At 31.0% G+C, this 21,463-nt stretch overlaps 2 protein-coding genes across 2 annotated transcripts; both read right to left on the reverse strand.

Annotated features, from left to right (window-relative positions):
- Window positions 1-972: 972 nt before the first annotated feature.
- On the reverse strand, window positions 973-3,670 carry LOC118033595 (probable inactive purple acid phosphatase 28). Its single transcript, XM_035038614.2, has 4 exons — window positions 3,285-3,670; window positions 3,017-3,164; window positions 1,938-2,365; window positions 973-1,690 (listed from the first exon to the last, which is right to left on the reverse strand). Exons 1-4 carry the CDS (start codon window positions 3,453-3,455, stop codon window positions 1,217-1,219), a joined length of 1,221 nt encoding a protein of 406 aa, XP_034894505.1. The 5' UTR covers window positions 3,456-3,670; the 3' UTR covers window positions 973-1,216.
- Window positions 3,671-4,507: 837 nt separating this feature from the next.
- On the reverse strand, window positions 4,508-9,761 carry LOC118033596 (transcription factor bHLH35). Its single transcript, XM_035038616.2, has 6 exons — window positions 9,580-9,761; window positions 9,282-9,444; window positions 8,921-9,151; window positions 8,563-8,733; window positions 7,920-8,014; window positions 4,508-4,583 (listed from the first exon to the last, which is right to left on the reverse strand). The coding sequence occupies exons 1-6, from the start codon at window positions 9,657-9,659 to the stop codon at window positions 4,577-4,579; spliced, it is 747 nt and encodes a 248-aa protein (XP_034894507.1). The 5' UTR covers window positions 9,660-9,761; the 3' UTR covers window positions 4,508-4,576.
- Between the last annotated feature and the right edge of the window lie 11,702 nt (window positions 9,762-21,463).

Genomic DNA, 21,463 nt, shown 5'->3' on the forward strand with positions numbered 1-21,463 from the left:
CCAATTCAATAATTGACCCGGCTCAAGTTCCAAAGTTTTGACTGGATTATCTCTAGTCTAATCTCTAGTCTATCTAAACAAAACACTATGAATCATTATAAATAAGAAATTTCATTCTCTTAGCTCTTATTATCTTTTTTAAAACTTATATCTCTTACAACTAACCACACATAACCTAAGACTTTCTTTTTCTACATCTATTATATTATAGTATAAATAAGAAGAGGTGATATATTTATTATGCACCACCTTATAAAACACTATTTATTTTAATAATATTTTTTTTTCTTAATCTCATACTTCAACATTTAGCTATTAGAGATTGAATTTTATAATTTATTATGATTTGCTTCATACATGGTTAGCTCGGTCCCATAACCTGTATCATGATTTTAACAGGTTAACTCAAGTTTTTTTATATCTTTTTTTATTTGATATTTTTTTCAATTTCATATTTCAACATTGGATTAATTGAGAATTAAACTTTATGATTTATTTTAGTTTGCTTTCTATGAGGTTATCTCGGTCTCATGACTCAGGTCGCGAGTTTGGCATGTTGACCCAATTTACTTGAGTTTTTTCATCCTTTTTAATTAGTAGTTCTTTAATTTTATCCTTCAACATGAAGTTAATTATAAATTAAGCTTCATGATTTATTTTGGTTTGTTTTCTATAAGATTATCCAAGTATTGTGACTCAGATAATGTGTTTTATAGGTTAACCCAGATAGACTTGGATCATTTTATTGTGTTCTACTTTTAAATTGATTTTTTCTCAATTTTAATTTTAAACAATGAATTTATTGAAAATTAGATTTTATAATTTATTTTTTATGCGGTTATTACATAATCTTAAGATATGAAGGAGTTGGATTGCTGACAATTTATTTCTTCTCCATCTAGTTCTAACCATTCTGCAATCAATAATAGCATCAGATTAATTAGCATTGCGAACAATAGCCAGTCTTCCAAGTTACTTGCAATTAGTGCTTGCGAATCAAAGCAACTATTGTCTCCTGCATTTCTTATTTGCTTCAAATTAAGTTGCAAATACTTGCTACGAATTCTAAGTTACATCAAGTTACAAGCGCACAAGGAGATCTTCTCAGTTATTGTAGCAATAAGAAACAATAGCATAAACAGAACATGGAGAATATACAACATGATCAGATGATTCAGATGGATGATATCATGATATGGTTTGTCGACACCTGCAATCAAGTCATCTTGAATGACGGGTGTGATTGCCATAAGACTTGTTCATCAAGCTTACTCAGCTTCTCATCATCGAGGCGCTTCCACGTACTGATCCTCTCCACCCCCATCCAGGACTTCTCACCCTTCTCAAGTTCTGCTAATATGATCCTTGCTCTACGTGGCCATCCGGCCTTTCCATAACCATGATACCCAAATCCTCCCCCGTAACAAAACCATATACCTTCTAAATTCCCACAAAAGTCATTGGTGTGATCATGGCCCACGAACACAGCCTTTACATCTCCCATGGATACAATGGTCTGTAAGACTCCTGAGTTCATTGATGAACAAGATACACGTTGCTGAAACTCGCCAACAATCTGTAGGTTGTATAGCTGCTGAATTTCTGGAATTGGGATATGGAAAAAAACCATTGCAGGGGGTATAGCACAAACTGAAGCCTCTTCCAAGTGATTATTATCCTGCTTTTGGCCCTGTTAGTTTGTCGCCTGCAAAATGTTAACAAAGTCTAAATCTAGGAGGCCTCCCTTGTGGGATTTGGAATAAAACATGAAAAGTTGCAAGAGTTTATAGTATAGATAACTTAATACAGTTGCTTCTATCTCATCATAAAAAGATATGACTAACATTTGCAAATAAAATATAACTGAAGAACAAGCATTGTCTTAAAATATCAAAACTCATGGTTTGGTTTCACCCAGTTTTCTCAGTAGGTTATACCTGATATCCCTTAGAAACACTATGAATCCAACGAAGCTGAGATTCCTTAATCCATCCATAAGTTCGAATTCCTTGAACCACCTCTCTGTCTCCACTGTCAAGAAAGAAAAGATTGAGGACACTTCTGTTTGCCAAATGGGAACCTGGAGCACCATATACTCTGAGGTTATAATTACCAAATCCATCAATATTTTTTGTCACGTCTCCTTCAGCGGCGCTAGAGAGATCATCCACAGGTGGATTGGTTTGTGAGACTGAGTAATCCATCAAGGATATGAAAGACATTAATTCTTCTCGAGTCATTGTTGATTCTTGGTCATGGTTTCCTAAAACTGCAGCCCATGGAAGTCCAGAATCCATGGCAGGACCAAAGGCACGAAGCAGAGATTCTGCAGCATCATGAGTGCTTGGTCCAAATATGTTATCTCCTAGTTACAAGAACTGAATTCAAGTTAGTGACTGAGATAAAAAAAAAAGGAAGAGAAGTGGATCTCCACCCTTCTATGCCGCGATTCAATTGTATACCCAATAGAAGAAGATCATAATTTCATTACCAAGTAGAAACAAGGAACAGAACCCATCCTCTAAACCGCTATGCCAGTCAAGAAACAAGGCAAATTTCGCATATACCCGTCTTTGACCTTACTTCTCCCAGTCCCAAAACACAATTTTTATGCTCGAAACACCTCTCCAAAGTCTATATTCAATCTCTTCATAATCCTAACTACCATCAATAAACAAATTTATACTATCACAAGAAATTGCAATCTTTCCTTTTTATGTCGTTCGTCTATGTCTATGTCTATGTCTATGTCTTAGTCTGTGACTATATGTCTACAGCCGAAGAAAGGAAATTTCACTATGATCAGAATCAATATAGTTTGGATCCACTGAAGCTGGAACAAGAATACAAGCCATATTCAACCAATTTTAAAACAGGCATCACCATCTTCACCATGCAATATAAAAAGGTCTCTATATTCATGAACACAAAGCTATATTCTCAGCAGATATCACATGAAAAAAAAGAAAGAAAAAAAAACCCCAAAAAATAGGAGTAAAAAGAATGAGCAGGGTACCTGTAAAAGCAATGAAATCAGGCTTCTCAGATTGAATGATCCTCTTAAGAAAACGAGTGGTGTTCAAATCAGAACAGTAATCAAACACAGAAGCTAGCACATCTCTACACCGTGTCATCATCCCAGTTCCGTAATGCATATCAGCTACCTGTTAATTTTCACAGAGACCATTCTTGATCACAAAACAGTACAAGAAAGAAACTCAAAATTACAGCTAAAACATGAACAAGAATAAAAAAGAATGGATGTCAAGGAAACAGAAAAGAACCTGAAGGATTTTGAAGGTGCCATCAGAATTGAACCTGAGAGGGAGATGTGGGGATTTCTTGAGGTGAAGAGGGTGGTGGCCTACGAGTAATTTGTGAGCAATCTGGGTGTGTAGAGTGAAGAGGATTGTAAAGACTAAGGTTAGATAGAGAAGAGAATAGAGTCCTTCCATGGTTTTGCTAATTTCTTCTGCTAACTAGCTAGCTAGTTCGCTTGCTTGCTCTTAGCTCCAGGAATTGAGAAAAAAGGAGACGGCATTTTTTACTGTTTATCTGTTTCAGACCGAGTAAAAGACTAGTGACAAGGAAAACTTTAAATGTCTACTCTAAGAAAGTAATAAATAATTACTGGATTCTTTTTGGGATCTTATAACAGTAAAAATAAAAAAAACACACACATAAAAAAATATTTACCTACCTAACACAATTTTATAATTTCATGAAATGCAATTTTTATTCGCATGTCATAATTGAAAAATAAAGTTGCATATAATAATTGCAACACAATTAAAAAAAATATATGCACAGCGACATGTTTTCTAGCCTCTAACTCTCTATCTAAAGAAACCCAAACCAGCAAAATTCACTTTCCATCATAGTTTTTCCGGCCTCAATAATTCACATAACTTCAATCACAATTCAGTCTTATTTAACAAAATTAAACGTGATGAATAACATATCATAATATTTTATTAAAATTAATCTAGTTATCTATTCATAATTTTTATAATATTATATCATATAATAGAACTATTTCTAAAACCCGCCAGAGCTCACTTGAAATGATGATTTGATATTTTAATAATTATAAAATATAATTTAAAAACAAAAATGATTATAATGTCCAAAGCACGTGCTAATAGATAGGAGATACCGGTGCTCTTCGAGAGATGCGTGCGATGTTGCCCCTCCATTTTTAGGTAGCACATGTGGCTTATTCACCTTTGGTTTAGCGTTAATGATTTTTTTTTCTCCTTTATTTTCACATGATTCTTCAAATTTTTAAAGCAACCTTTCAATTTATTTGTCCTTCAAATTAGGTTCCGATTCTTTTATTATTATTTATCTAATTTGAAATAATTTATAAAATATTTTTCAATTTCATTCTCCTTCGATTATTTCATTTATTAGATTTAGTATCTATTTTTTTTATTTCAGATATTTTTTAAAATTAATTTTTTTATTATGATTTTATCATCTTTTTAATTTTTCTATCAGATTTGATCATCATTCTTTTAATTGTTATTTTTTTACTTTGAAAAAATTCTAATGGTTTACAATAGGCCGAAGACTTCTAAATCCTGAAACAAAAAGAAAAGCAAAATTAAAATCTAATCAAAGCAATCTTTAACAATAACAATAATAAATAAATAATGTAAATTAGTAACAATGTAGCTAGTATCACTATTAAAAACCAATTGTTAATCCCCGAAAATAGTGTCAAAAACTTAATGCAATCATATTTACAAGTAAACAAAATCACAATAAGTAGTAAAGTTTTTGTGAAGAAAAAAAATGTTGAACCCACAAAAACTAATTATGCTATTGAGTTTTGAAATTTACCAAATTAATTACTATTTAGAATTCACAACAAAATTTTATAGAATTGACCACCTAAATTAAACTAAAGTGTTTGATAAAAGTAAATTAAAAGAAAGAGAGTATAAAACTTAAGGTTGTAGAGATAATAAAAATAAATCTAGAGCTTTTGATTTCACCTAGTTATTCTGACATAATTTATTATTCATTGTTAGAAAATAACAAAGTCTCATGTTAAGGATTAAAAGATCTCTTAATTATTCAATGTTTTTCTCTTGAATAATATTAAAAATATCTCTATTTAATAATTAAACATATCTATATGAAAATTAAATTATTTGAAGATTCATTAAGTTCTTGGGATTTTTTTAAAGCCTCAATAATCACAATTAAGTATATCTATCTTTCACTCAACTAATGATCTTTAATCCAGACATTTTCTAAATAAATTACCTCGCAAGGGTAAACACTTAACATGAAAGAAATTGAAAATAAAAAAAAAAACTTGGAATTTAAAACTTGGAATTTAAATTGTACAATCAAAACGAGACTACATCAAATCCTTAGAAAAATAAATTTAGTTCATAATAAATCTAAAATAAACCATAATAAACCATGACTGATGCAGGTGGAAGCTAAAGACAATAATTAAATAAAGAATAAAAAGTTTTTTTTTGGGTGAAAAGGGCTATGAATGTGAGCCCCAAATTCACAACTTTATTCTCTCTAATTAATAAATATGAAGTTTGTCAGTTTATAAAGTTTTAAATAGATCAGAAACCTTATCTTAACTAATATATATATATATAAAAAACTTAAAATAGTATGAATCCAAAAATAACAAAGAAAATCATAAAAACTACCAAAATCAGGGGTCTCTATGAGATTTTTTTTTATATCTAAAGATCAAATGGTCTGTATAGAAATGTAATTGATGCTATAAGAAAAAAAAAAACCTCCAAAAACTCCTATAAAAATTTAAACACAACTCAATAGTTGGATACAAAAATTATGATTCTTTTGAGTTGTTTATTCTGGTTTGACATGTCCAAACCTTCTTTTAGACCTAGAATTATTCTGCTTCTTCATAAATGCATATGTTAGGCCATTCACATGATCTTTATAGGATAGATCCTTATCTAGTTGTGATGGACCCACATCTGACTGCTCAAAATCACTTGTTATTACATGCCCGACTACATCATTAATCTTATTAGAAAACTTCAAAGGAAAATTAAGGAGAAGAATAAAACTATTTTGCTTGGAATCAATTGAGAAAGCACTTAACAAGAGCGACTATTTTCTTTGTTTCTCTCATCTTTCCTTGTTATTTTTTTGGGATAAACATAACTAAAAATATATAAAAATCAAGCACATCACTAACTTCTAGGTCTAAAAAGTATTTTTCTTATTCATAGCTTACAATAAAGTAATGGTTAGGAAATCAGGGTGTGAGCAAGCATTACAATTTATTTCTAGGTTGTTGTAGCATGTACTCTAGCTTACTTTAGTTGTTCCTTCACTAGTTTTTATTAGATCCTTAGCTCGAGCTACAACAAGAGTTATAAATTTTATTTTTCAGGTCTATAACAAGAATTGTAGATATTTTTTTTAGTTGTGCTTGCCCTAAACATTATTTTTTACAAAAATCCTCAGTCATTTTTCTCCTCTTGTGAATGCTATTGTATTTTTCTAGTCAAACAACTCTTTACAGGATTTAACTTTTCAAGTGGCCATTTTATTTTGGCTCACTCTTCATTAGACTAATGCCTTTTTTATATCATAATTCCTTGGTTATTTTCAATTTCTTTCTTTAGACTCTCTCTTCTTTTATTTTATGGGTGATTTCTTTTATACCACTTTATCTCTTGTGCAAGAACTTACCAACTTGCACTAAGACTTATTTCTTATGTTTTTCTTTTGATGCAAAATCTTAATTCTTTTTTTGGGCTTTGTCATCTTGCATCCTTGTCTTTTTTTAATTAGCATGTTATTTTATCATCCACATTATCTTAAGATTTCTTCTTATAATGAGTTGATGTATTATTGATAAAGGATAATAAATAAAATATTTGATAGATAATTAAGAGAATTAAAAACAAAATATTTTAAAATAATTGGATGAACAACTTAAAGTCGTCCGACCCACTTTGATAGCAAGAAAAAAATTGAAATAGAAGATGATGTTATTATTTGATAATTTAATATAAGTTTTACATTCAACTCATGTAAAATTTATATATCCATACAACAAGATACATAAGAAAATAAAATAAAATAAATTATAAAAAATTTCTTTATCATCTTCTTTGATTAAATAATTAAAATATTATTCTGATTTCCTTGAGATGTTTAACTACTTTATGTCTTTCATCCATTTATTTATTAGGAATCAATCAAAAGAATATCTAGCTTAATTAATTCCTTGATACGAAGCAACAGTAAAGCAGATTCGATTGTGCGTATGTAAGGCGGTTGTCTAGGGAAAAGGGGGGCACATGTCAATTCGGTTTACGTGATTAATTCAATTTCCACTTTAGTCCAAGAATAAAAATATCATTGCAATATCATCCCAATAGAAAACCTGTAATTGGATTGAAATCACCTTGAATATAATTTATAATTCTTCACACATGCACCAACATCCGACAAAAGATTGTTTAGTTCCATCTGAAAAATAAATAAATAAAATCTGAATCTTAAAAAAGATAATAGATTATTTAGTTCAAGAAAGAGAAAAGTCTCTTCAAGATAGTAGAATAACTTCATCTGAGATATAGAAGTTATTTCATCCTTGTTTATTATTGTTACTTCGACAAAGCCGAGATTTATTGATAAATAAATAAAATAAAATAATTCTAATGGTCGAGAACAAAAAAGTGAAAGTGAGAAGCTCATTTTTACAAGGATACATGATGAATTGCACAGTCTGAACTGCAGTGGGCAACACAAGTCTTGAACATAGACATTACATGGCTATTTCATTTTACAACTATATATGATGAGATCTTCTCATGGTAAAAGAAAAGAGTAAAGAACATGTCATTTAAACTATTTGGACGTGATTTCCAAGGCACTGTTGACAGTAGAGATCTTACTTTGAATGCATGCTCAAATGGCTATCCGGATCACTTTCAGCTGAAAATGCTCTTTCAATTTTTATTTTAAGATTATCTTTCTCTTCCATGTCTGCCTGCAAGATAATTTGGTGTCAGCTTTCATGATCCTGGCCAAATTTGAATATTGATCGCTTCTTAATTAGCTGTATTATAATTTCTTGTGCTAAAATTGGGTTGCTTGAATAATTTTTTGAAACAGGTAAATTCTGTCAATTTTGTATATTAAGGCTATTCTCAAGAGTCGTAAATTCTGTCAATTTTGAATATTAAGGCTATTCTCAAGAGTCGCTTTCTTCCTTGCTAAAGTAAGGATCTTTTTATTTAATTCACTAATGGTGACAATTAATATCTTTAATTCCTTATATTGCATTTCTATTTCTATTTTTTTACATTTTCATGAAATTGACAATCTTTATCCGTATAGTTTTCTTTATATATAATTTTCACGAAAGTTCAATATGGATAGTCTATTTTTGTTTTTTTATAAGAATAAAGAGGAAAAAATAATTTTGAAGTGTGAATACTAACCCGGAAAGAACCCTAGCTAAAAAAAAAAAAACCTGCTCGTATTTTGCGCTATTTATTGACGTGATGGAGAGGGAAGAAGGGAAAAGAGACGGACCTCAATCAAGACAGTCTTCTTGACCATCCCTGAGACAATTGCCACACTTGCTGTAATAATTTTCAGCTTCATGGATTCAAAAATCTCACAAATCTTAACCATTGTGTCTCTAGCTTTACTACATGTCAAGCTCACAAGCAGAGTCTTCTCTCCCATGGAATTAACCCTAAGCTGAAACACATCACCAAACATACCATAAGTGTTCTAAAATATCCTCGACTTATCAGGAAAAAAAAAAGTGTTCTAATATAACTGATTAGTCATTTTATATACATAGAGAGAGAATTCTTTCTGTGGTATATCTCCACTGTTTAGAACTGACTGTGTTAGGTCACTCCAGTTCTAAAGAGCGACTTACTTCATGAACTTTTATAGGATAACTTATGGGCGCCCTATGATCATAAATTTGGTCATATCTGGTTTTCTTGGGTCTTAACAAGACTGGTAGCTCTTGCTCGAAGTCAAAACCAGGATCTTTCTTCAAGCTTTTAGATTCAAGTTCCATTATCTCAGCTTGAAGTCTCCTCTCTTGTTCTTGCAGATCTTGGATGTAGACGATAGCATCTTTGAGCGTGGAAGCCTTATCCAACTAAATTTGATCAACCCAAAAATGAAAAAAAAAAAATACAAACCAAAAAGTTTTAGATTCAACAAAGTGATGAACAGTACTAGAATTAATTAGATTGTTAATGGCATGTCTTAATTAATGAGGCATATACCTTGCTGATTTTGGGGACTGCTCCCCTAAGTTCCAAAAGCTTGTCATTAAGCTTCCTCCTCCTTTTCCTCTCTGAAACTATAGTCTTAGAGGCTGTTAAAGCAGCTCCTTCCGGCGAGCTTGAATATTCATAGGACTGGGTAGATGCCTGATCCATCGTCCAACTGTCACAAAATAAAAATACTTCTTTCTTAATTCGAAACCCCTAATTAAGACTAAACAAATTGTTTAACGTGGAAATTAAAACGACAGAACATAAGTTTGGTAATCGAAGACAGCTAAGAAGGCCGGGAGTATACCTTTTAAGCTCAACATTAGAAAACATTTTAGTCATCTCGCAGTAATTTTGGTCCGCAGCAATATTTGTAATAGTTTCCATGGATTGAGGTTGGGGCTGTACTGTTGAGGTAAAGGGAGAGAGAACTTGAATGATGCTTTGCTTGAGATGGTGGGTTTTGTTTCTGAACCATGTAGGGATTGGTAGACATTATATAGACAAGGTGATTGAAGGAAGGGTTCTTTGTTTCTTTGTTCTTTGTTCTTTGTTTTTTCTAGATTACTCTAAAAACAAATTGATGTGACTTGATACGAACAGCTTACTAAAAAGAAAATTTCACTTTCAATAAAAAAAAATAAAAAGGAGGTTAATATATTGTATGGTTCACATACCTTTAATTATTCCTGTCATCCAATTATTACCCTAGACATGACAGTGATATTTTTTATTAAGGAATTTTATTAATATAGAACAAAAAGTAAAACTTCAAAAACAATATTATTACCATATAAAATTCAAAATCATAATGATAAAGAGAATCGAATTTTGTTTTATGTATATAAACTAGGCATAAACAACTAGTTGGATTACACTACCAAAAAATTAACAAAAGATAATAAAAACACCAATAAAAAAAAATTATGTTGGTACTTTTCAATTAAATAGTGATAAAAACTTTTGCCAATTTCTACTGATGTAGATGATTGTGACAAAATATGTTTTGTCGACCTAAATCTATTAATTGTGTCAGCATCTCTCTCTTGGTTCAACAACTTCCTATAAAGCTTCACTACGTTAAATACGCAACTTACTCAATTTTTAGTAACCCATTTATATTTTAGGTATTTTTATTGAAATTGTTTTGTATTATTTTTTTGCTTGTATGGCTTTTTATGTTAGGGCTTATTTTGGATTTGAGAGAAATTAATTTAATTTGTCATTTGATGAAATTGAGTTTGATTTTATAACTTAGGTGTGTTATAATTGAAAAAATAATGAGTTATTTAAAAGGTACCAATTACATTTTATTAATTTTATTATCAAGTTAAAAATTTGAGGAAATTTAGAGAAATTGATTTTTTATAGAATTGATAATAATTAAAAATTATTAATTTAGATTAAATAAGTTTGAATTAAAAAATAATGGGTAATTAGTTGGGTATCGATTATTTGTTGTTGATTTCATTGTTTAGTTCACAATTTGACCCATAATTGAATTGGTGTAAAAATGTTAATTAGTAATTGGATTGTGAATTTGTTTTTAATAAAAAGTTGAATTTTAAATTGACAATTACATTATTAAAAAAATATTGTCATCAATGTTATATATAACTTTCGTAAGTAAGGGTAATTGTTTATTAAAGTATTAAAATTCTTCAAAAGGTTGTATAAGCAAGATTGTCTAAAATGGGTTAAGCATTTTATTAATTTTATACTTTCTAACCTGAAGAACATTAGTGAAGATGAAATTGCATGTCCATACATAAAGTGTAAGAATAAAAAATATCACCACAAAGATATTGTAATAATACATCTACTTAAAAAAAAAATACTTATGTTGATTTGCATACAGAAAACCTTATGTTCTTTACACAATCATATTAGAAATGTTGGTTGGCTTAATTTATAGTTCTAGAAACATAAATAGGTTTATAGATGATTATAGTAATTCTTATAGAAGCATGGTAATAGATGCAATGAGAATAAATATAGATTATTCAGTAAAGGTTTACGTAACATTCCTTTAAATAAAGAACCAGATGTAGATATAATTATTTTAAGTTTTGAAAGATTATGATGAACTATTATATGATGGATGTATAACTTAAAGTGAATTATCGTCTATTGAGTTGAGTGATGTTAGTTTTTATAGGATCCTTGAATAGGCAAAAAACATAAAATTAAAAATAACGGGCATGTGAGGCTTTTAGGGTAAATAAAATGCAGTTTTTACAAGATGTAAATAAAATTTCAATTAGAACTTCTCCTTGTTGAATTTATAATTTTAATTTGAAAACCATATAAATAAGCCTATCCATCAGTTAAATTTTTTTAATACAAGAGGTGATATGTGGTTCCAAAGTATTTGGTTAAAGAGACTCTAGCTCATGTTATATCAACCATTTCAAAAAAAAAAACATTAATTAATTGTTAAGTTCAAAACATAGTTCTATATCAACACTTGAAGTGGCCAAATAAGCCACTCAAAAGAAATACAGCCAAAAACATCTGCAAAATTTGAAAAATGCTTTGCTTGAGATGGCGGTTTTGTTTTCTCATCCAGCTAGGAATTCTGCGACTTTATACAAATAAGCCAATAAAGTCTATGGACTATTGTTATGACTTGAAAAATGCTTTGCTTGAGATGCCGGTTTTGCTTGAGATGGGTTGTAGTTGGGGATCTTTGTTTTTTAACTAGATTACTCTATAGACTATTGTTATGACTTGTTAAAGTTCCAATGGATCTTTACAGCTCAATTGTTTTTACTATTTAATTGAGAAAAGGACTAAAATATCTTTTTTTTCTTCATCGCATTCAAATCTAAAGTGAAAAAATATCTCTAATTTTATTATAAGAAAAACATCTTTAATCTTATAACAAATATATATATATATGTGTGCACATGCGTCTCAGAAAGAGAGAGAGAGAAAGAGCTCAACACTTAACTAAATCAAATAATTCTAGGTATGAATGTTTGCTAGATCTGTATTCATTGTATATATCCACATATATTTGAACTCAATATTTGAATTATTGGATAAGCCAAAGATGATAGGTTGTCACCTGGACATTGGTTACTTTAAATGAGGATTAAGAATCAAAACATGCTAATCCTCAAAGATATTGTTTAAATAGAAATAAAGAAACTTGATGGGGGATTTTGAGTTAGTTTTAGATGAATTAGTTTTAATCATGATAAATAAATTTGAGGTCTTAAAAGAAAAGTGACTGTGGGCTATTAATATTTACTTTCAAATTTGTTTTTTTCTCGGGCATTATTTGCGAATTAAGCTGAGACCAAAGAAGCAACATTAGCATTTTACAATGTCATTGTTTGCTAATTGAAAGCAACACATTTTTCTTGACTTAAAATAATTGGATTAATACTTTAATATCTTAGTTTTTATCTTTATTTGGGGTTATTTGGTGACTGATGGTTATGCAGAGAAATTGATTTGGCTGGAATTTTGTACGTTGATCATCAACATCATCCTCTCTTGGGTGCTTCTCTTTTCCAATGCAAATCCCAACTTATCTTTGCCTAACAGTGATCAGTTGCAGTTGCATATTTCTGATTATTATTATTTTTTTCAATTTTTTTCTTAGTGGAACGAAGAGATAATATATAAAGACTAAGGGTAAAAGAGAGGGATCTCCAAAGTTGATTCCACTACATAAAAAATTGAAGTTATTCCCTTGGTTGACACGCCAAGGGAGAAATCCAAAAACAATAAACCGGGAAATTAAACAAGTATCGGCTTTGTAAGGGATCCAGGGGGGCTAACATGTCTGGAAAAGAGAGGCCGCTAAGATTAACAAGGTCGGGGTGATCTTGATCTTGACCTTTGGTCTGTTGTTTCGTGAGTTGACTAGCACTTGATATATTTTGGCTTTCTTTGAGCATTTGCTTTTCTAAAAAAAATAGCTCCCATATCAATATCTTGCCTCACCTTAGCTAGGATCCATTACTTGGATTATGGAAAATTTTTATTTTCTAATGATATTTTCTAAAAACTATGATAAAAAAAGATGAGGATGCAATTTCTTTGTTAAATTCTTTTTAAAACCCATCTTAAAACCTATTGATTTTTTAAAAAAACATTTTACCAAAATAATGTTATTTTTACATATTTATAAAATAAAAAAAATTAATTGTACGGTTAACCCTAGCCAACCTACCCGACCTGTGATCCGAGACTTGCCCAAGGATAATCTCCAAGCCAAGTTTAAAAACCATAATTAAAAAAATAAGAACATAATTTCCTTGTAATTTTTTTGGGCCATGTTGATCTAGGTAACCTTGACCCAACCCACTTAATTTGTGACCCAGGACTTGTCTGGGGTCGATCTCTGGTCGAGTTTAAAAACCAGAATTTAAAAAAAATACGGATTAAATTTGACTTTAAAATCAAATAATGAGGGATGAATCTGAAAAAAAAAAAGTTTCAATTAAGAAAATAAATGAAACCAAAAGAAATTATAATGGAAAGAATAGGGACCAAATTAAAAAATACAAAAATCAGGTATGAAATTGAAAACAAAATAAATTAGAATAAAGGTGAAAAACAAAATAAATATCATTTAAAAGAAATATGACCAAATTTAAGATAGAAATAAAATAAAATAAAATGATAAAGGATGAAATTAAAAACAAAAATAAATCATAAAAAGAATTTAAAACAAATATAGAACAATAAAAACTATGAGGACCATAATTGAAATAATACAAAAAGTTAGGACATTTTTTTAACTTTGAGTGGGTGGAGAAAAGAGAAAAGAGGATGAAGAAGAAGAAATTCAAGCGTGACCTAATAGCGGCCCTTAGGACAACAGACACCAGTTAGGACGCAATGCCGCCCCGCTACAAACATTTGCTTTAAAATCCAAGGTTGTTTTGGTAATTATATTATGCTCTAGAATAGGAAAAAACGAAAAATCCCCTCTCCCAGAGAAAATTGAATTTCTACTTTAAGAGTATCTAGGAATTTATACTATGTAATAAATAGAGAAAAAGGCATTCATACTCCCTCACTAATTCTAAAATACCAAATATATCCATGTAAAAGTCCAAAAAATACCCCTAAAGCAAGCATCGGTAAATTGTAAATTTATTATGCAAATTCACAATGAATTGTAAGGAGCTACCGGTAAAACCACAGCTTTTTATTTGAAAATTATTTAAAATATATATTTTTTACTTTAAAATTTTATTTTTTTTATTAATATATTAAAACAATTAAAAAAAACTAAAACAATAATTTAAAGCAAAAAAAAAAAATCTTTATAAAAAAACAGGTTGCTCCAATCAAACAGCAACACTATATCCACAAGTTTACGACATTGTGTCTTTTATAAATTGAATGTAAGTAATTATTGAAAAAAATAGATAAATATAAAATTCAACAAACATGTAAGATATAATAGATTATATAGATCAATAAATAAGGAGAGCCGAAAGTAAGATTTTTTTTTTAATAAAAAAAAATTACAAACCTTAACCCAACGTCTTGTTACTTGTGCTTAATTTACTCCTTGGAGATTTTTTTTTTTTTTTTGTCGAAATTGTTTGCCAAGGATTGCCCTAATTGGGTTAATTTACTCTGTTCTGGAACGCGTTCAAGTCAACCTCGGTAGACGTGTTTTATACACCAAAGCATCTAAAGTAAAACAAAACGCAAGAAAATAATGAAGGCAGCCATGAGACATGTTCCACCAGTCAATCATGACCGCAAAGAGAGCACGAATATCACTCTCAAGATAATGAAAAAGTACAATGAATCTTAATTATCTAATAAAATAGTACTATTTTATTATTTAATAATTAAATAAACTAAAATGATTGAAATTCAAACCGAAACTACCAATTATACAATTGCTTGTGTTGGATAAGCATATTTTGAGCAACATATCTTAAGCAACAAGATGTTTATATTTTTTTTAATTAGATGATAAAAATATCAGATTATACACATTAATTGATATTCTCTCTCGTATGATCTTAAGAACTCATTATTCATATTAATTTAGTACATTTAAAGATGATAAATTCCCCTATTATTATACTTTCTTGATTACCAACTCTTGCTTCTGAGTTATGAAATTAGAAAGACTAAACAAAACAGGCAAAAGAGTAGAGATGACAATAAATTAAGTCGCAGCAAGTATCTATTTGTTGCTTAAATAAATATTATAGAATGTACTTATATAGAAAATTTTGTAGACATATTCTTGTATGGTAACCTTTACCATTGTTATTGTATATTGCCCCCCCCCCCACACACACACATAGAAATGGTTGGCTAACCATTAAGTTAAGCCTCCTAATTATTCTCAACTTGGTATTAAAGTCTTCTGTTGTCATAACACTACCAGAAATCAATAAATACAAATGGAAATACCAAGGGAATATTTCCATCGGTAAATTTTCGAGGGATTTTACCGACGAAAATATTCCCTCGGTATATACCGATAGAATTACCATGGGAAAAAAAATAAAACAAAGCAAAAAAAAAATGATGACGTGTCATTTTTACCAACGGAATTACAGACGGACTAAATTCCATCGGAAAAATCTGTCGGTAAATCTGTTGGTAAACTGTGAACATTATTCATCATGTCAATTACAAAGGGAATCACCAACGGAATTTTCCGTCGGTATTTTCCAGAGAACTCCAGAACTGTTCACTTTTTAATTGCATTGTTAATTGTTGTTCTTTACGAACAAAATCACCAACGGATTGAAAAGTCGTCGGTGTTATTTGGTGGTATTCTGAAATAATTCAATTGATTTAAAATTTTCATTTAAATATTACAGACGAAATCACCGACGAATTGAAAAATCGTTGGTAATTGTTGGCGGTTTTTGAAAACTTTTTATGAAGTTGAAAATTTAAATTAAATATTACCGACAGAATAATTAAAAAATATTAATATTCAATTATCCGTCTATAAATCTGTCGCTAACGCACCCCAATAAAAAACCTCAATCTGCTTATTTTACAAGAGACGGACTCATTTCTTCTTCTTCTTCTTCACTATATGTAAAAAACATCAATATCCATTTCCTTCTCTTATTTTCTCTCCTCATCTCCTTCTCTTTTCCTCCATGCTCGGGTATGTCTTCTTCTTCTTTCTTCTTTTATCCTCTTAGTTTTTCTTTTAATTAATATGCTTTACAAATTTCTTTTTTCTCTCCTTAGCTTCACTTACAAGTACATTAAGGTAAGCTTTTTCTTTTTTCTTCTTTTTTCATGATTTTTTTCACTATATTTGTTTTTTGTTTTATTTTTAATTGTTTTTGTTCTTAATAATTGTATAAATGTTGTTGTGAGATTTATTTTTTTGTTTTATTTATTTGTTGCAAATTTGTTAGAGTTGATTTTCTTATTATTGTTTCCAAGCATTTTGAGTATATATTATACAGTGTTGATTTATGTTAATTTAATTATTTTAAAATTTTATAAAATAATTTTTTTTTTAAATGTTTTTAAATATTTACCGACGGAAATTTCCGTCGGTAAATTCGTTGGTAAATCCGTCGGTAATAAAAAATTATTATTACCAACACGTCTGTTCCGTCCATAAATCCGTCGGTAATAATAATTTTTTATTACCGACGGATTTACCAACAGAAAAAAAAATTACCGGTGAAAGATTCCCCGACAAATAATTTCTGTCGGTGTTTTTATTGATAAATTAATTACCGACGGAATATGTGTCTTACGCCGATGGAAAAATTCTGTTAGTAAAACTGTTAAATCTTGTAGTGTAACTCTTTTCTCCCTCCCTTTGCAGCTGGGCCTCTCTTTACTTTTTCTCCATAGATTCTACTGTTGCCTATGACTTCTCTCTCTCCATTGGTGGTGCAGCACGACTGGCTAGCCATCCCCAAGCTACTGTCGATGGTGTATTTTCTCCCTAACAGCAGCCTCCACTTACATAGCATGTCTCTTATTCTTCCTCCCAAGTCCATGTCGTTCCTTTGCCTCTCATAGGAACACACACTCCAACTATTGTTCCTTTAGCGAACACCCACCAAGTTGTTTCGTTGAAACTTACAAACATAAATTATCTCTATTGGAGAATCCAAATGAAGCCATATCTCCTTGGTCAAGGTCTTTTTTACTTCGTTGATGACTCAGTGTTGTGTCCTCCATCTTATAATTTTTACAGTCAACACGCTTTTGTCAAATTATAATTGTGCATTTTAATTGCTTATTATTTTTTTTATTTGGGAAAATAACATATTGCTCCTTAGTTTAAATTATAATAAAAAAAACATTGTGAAAATACATAAATACCCCTTAACACAAGGTTTAATTATTTTTTCCACTACAAGATTTCACAATTTTACCGACGGAAATATTCCGTCGGTGTGTGATTGAGAGTTCATTGGTAAATTATTTACCAACTATATTACCGACGGAATACATTTGTCGGCTTACCTTTCGTCGGTGATTCCATATTCCATCGCTATATCGGTCGGAAAAAGAAAAAAAATCAATTGACGAGGGTTTTACTAACAGAACTTGCACGCTAAAAAAAGAAGTTCCCGCTTCAAATATACCGATGGATTTTAATCCGTCGGTGATATCGTAATTTACCGATGGACATTTATCGTCGGTAAATTTGTCAGTGAATGTTTGAAATACCGACCGAATATATCCGTCTATAAATTCATCGATACGTTTGGCAGCTACTGTCAAATACCGACGGAGTTATTTCGTCAGTAAATCTGTTGGCATGAAAATACTGACCGAATGTATCCAACTGTAAATTTATCAGTGATGGTGGCAGTTATTGACGAATGCCGACGAATTAAGTTCGTCGGTAAATCCCTTTATAATTGTTTTTTTTTAAATTTTTTTAAAAAATTATTTAGAATACATAATATAAAATTATATAAATTAATGGTAATACAAACCAAATAAGCAAATAAAATTTATATTAAGCATCAAAAACAAAAAATTAAAGTTAAATAATATTCATTACAAAATGAATGTGTTTCAAAAAATATTAAATGAAATTTTAAAGGTAAATAATGTTTATTAAAAATTAATATAAAGGTGGAGGTGGAGGAGGAGGAGGAGGAGGCTGCTGGTCATACGGCCAAAAAGGATTAGGCGCACATGTTCCACCTTGTGCCATGTTTATGACCATTTCGCGAAGCTTCTCGTAGGCCGCTCTTTGTTGTTCAGACTCCGCTATTTGTTTTGCTTGAGATGCTTTGAGTTGTGTGTACGCCCCTGATAGGTGCTCGTTTTTTTCGGTGAGCAAAGTCGTGTGTTGCTACAAGGCCACGAACTCCTTAGATTGGGAGCTCTCGACGGTTGAAGCACTACGAGCTGACCGCAAGTTGTCGGCCGTAGTGTTAGAGAGCTCGTAAACCCTATTTTTATCGGGTCCACCTGACGATCCAACCTCTATCCACAAATCTGGATCGAATTCCGGATGGGTCTTTGGATCATCCCCGTATCTCTCCCTCAACCGATTATTATAAGTCTCCTGAAAATAAAATAAAAAAGTAATCATCATATTCAATTCAATAAACATAATAATAACTTACAAAATAAAATGGTTGAACAAACATACCACGACATATTGAGCCGCCAGTGTGCGTTGCCATCGAGCCATGAATTGGTCGATTCCGGTTGCCAGAACTGGATTGTGAGCGTCGTGTGAACCGTTGAGACATCGCGTGCTGAAGATAGTTTGGCCATATATCTTCTAGGATGTATATCGGTTTGAAATCCCTCCAAACCGCAACATCGTTCTAACCTTGGAACCCCCTATCCCTCGCTGTTTTTTTTCTCTTTTTTGGGCTTCGTACTAAAAATCATGCAACCTACTTCATGCAAGATAAAATTACATTTCAAAACATAAATTTTTTTCTAAAAAAAAATTGTATTGTTTTCGATGTTACCTGGTTGTCATGTGATTTTCCCAGACCCTCCTCACAACAGTGTTATGTTCACTATCCCTGCAGAATCGATCTTGTGTATAAAAATTTAATTTTTTTAAAAAATTAATAATTTATTTTATAATTATATTAATAATTTATTAAAAATAAGATGAAAATTATATATTAACACTAACCTCAAATCTGGAAAACCATGCATTGATTTAAGGCATCCATTCAGGATGCCTTGATATCTGACTCCATTGAAACAATGGAATCTCCATAGATGATTTAAACGTCGATGATATTACTCGAGCAACTTCAATGTTTGTGAACCTGAAAATAAATGAAATTAATGAAATAGTGATTACTTCATAAATTATGTTTTAAATTTTAAAAAAAAAAACTAAAACGTTAACAAACTTACATTGAAAGGTCGTCCTTCCACTGTGCCTCGTACTTGCGGGTAAATTGATTTCGCTGCGAAGGCACGCTGCATCTGCAATGTGAACCAGTGCTGGAAGAGGCAGCACCGGTTGACGGCGCCGGTGGTGTAGGTGCCTCTTCTTGAGAGGCACCTAAGAAAGTATCGTGCAAATCATGCAATAATATAGTAAAATTACTAATTATTCCAACAAATTAACTAATAACAATTATGTCAATACAACAATAAAAAATATTCAATAAATTCAAAAAAAAAATTATAGACTTTAGGAAGGAAATATACATACCTTAATAATGTGTTGAATTCAAAACTTTATCTACATTACAAAAAAATACACCAAAAAAAAACATAACAAAAATAAAAATAACTAAAAATAAAATAGAAGAAAACACATACCTTTTAATGTGATGAAGATTCACAACAAATCTTGCTAGAGATTCTAGGTGAAAGCCTTGAAGGATTGAGAGGAAAAAAATAAAAATTTTGAGGTGAAAAACGAAAGAGAAGAAAAAATGAATTGAAGGGGCAACCGCTGGAATTTATAAGGCAGTTTTACCGACGGATTCACGGATGGAAATAAAAAATTATTATTATTTTACTTAAATCCGTCGATAACGAGTCAAAAATCCGTCGGCAATTTTTGAATTTTGCACCGAAATTTTTAATTACCCTTCATATTTTTCGCAGTCCATTGGTAATTCCGTCGGTAATCTAACATGGTCAGAGGTGCGTTCAATGCACACCCTTTGAAATTTGCACATTTCGTCGATATTTGTGTCGGTAAAATTTGTCCACCGATAAATTACCGACGGAATAATTACATTGGTATGGGCGTCGGTGATTGTGGCATCTATTGTAATTATTTTTGAACTCTCTATGAGATGCCGACGGACAATGGTTCGTCGATATGGATGTCGGTGATTATGGCATCTACTGTAATTATTTTTGAACTCTCTATGAGATGCCGACGGACAATGGTTCGTCGATATGGATGTCGGTGATTATGGCATCTACTGTAATTATTTTTGAACTCTCTATGAGATGCCGACGTACAGTGGTCTGTCGGTATTGACGTCGGTGATTGTGGCATCTGTTGTAATTATTTTCGAACTCTCTGTGAGATGCTGATGGACAGTGGTCTGTCGGTATGGACGTCGGTGATTGTGGCATCTGTTGTAATTATTTTCGAACTCTCTGTGAGATGCCGATGGACAGTGGTCTGTCGGTATGGACGTTGGTGATTCTAGCATCTGTTGTAATTATTTTTGAACTCTCTGTGAGATGCCGACGAACATTGGTCCATCGGTATGGACGTCGGTGATTTTTCAATGTACAAGAAATGTTGTATTTGTATTTCCTATTTACCTTCCTGCAAAAACTTCAATGATAAATTGTCCATCGCACAAAACAATAGCAACAATGCTTAAACAATAAATATATATTTTGTGTTACAAAATATATCATCCATAATGTAAATTACATGAAGAAAAGGGTTTTACGCAGGGCTTTGTTTTGATAGTTAGTCAAAATTTTCTTCCTCTTCGTCATCAATTGAATATTCATCACCTTCATCGCAATCTTCAATATGGATATCATCTTCTTCATTGACAATTTCTTGTCCGCTAGAGTTCAAAATAACGTTCAACTCCTTTACGTCAACATCAATAAGACTATCATCGGAAACACAAAAATTTGAATTTTCTTCCAATTCAATCGAAGGAGAACCACGATATGGTTTAACCAACTCACTAACTTGAAAGACTTCATCCCGCACACTTGTGTCTTCGTTCTTATCCTGAACAACCTCGACACGACCACGTGGTTTCGTTTTTAAAACGGAC

Source organism: Populus alba, chromosome 6 (genome assembly GCF_005239225.2).
Source record: "Populus alba chromosome 6, ASM523922v2, whole genome shotgun sequence".
Classification (NCBI taxonomy): domain Eukaryota; kingdom Viridiplantae; phylum Streptophyta; class Magnoliopsida; order Malpighiales; family Salicaceae; genus Populus; species Populus alba.

Excerpts from the sequence above, each read along its gene's own strand:
- LOC118033595 (XM_035038614.2), bottom strand. The coding sequence starts at position 3,455 with ATGGAAGGACTCTATTCTCTTCTCTATCTAACCTTAGTCTTTACAATC. Across the intron at positions 2,366-3,016 it reads TGATTTCATTGCTTTTACAG|GAGATAACATATTTGGACCA; the intron begins GTACCCTGCTCA and ends TCTTGTAACTAG. Across the intron at positions 1,691-1,937 it reads GTGTTTCTAAGGGATATCAG|GGCCAAAAGCAGGATAATAA; the intron begins GTATAACCTACT and ends ACAAACTAACAG.
- LOC118033596 (XM_035038616.2), bottom strand. The coding sequence starts at position 9,659 with ATGGAAACTATTACAAATATTGCTGCGGACCAAAATTACTGCGAGATG. Across the intron at positions 9,445-9,579 it reads TCTAATGTTGAGCTTAAAAG|TTGGACGATGGATCAGGCAT; the intron begins GTATACTCCCGG and ends ATTTTGTGACAG. Across the intron at positions 9,152-9,281 it reads CAGTCCCCAAAATCAGCAAG|TTGGATAAGGCTTCCACGCT; the intron begins GTATATGCCTCA and ends GATCAAATTTAG.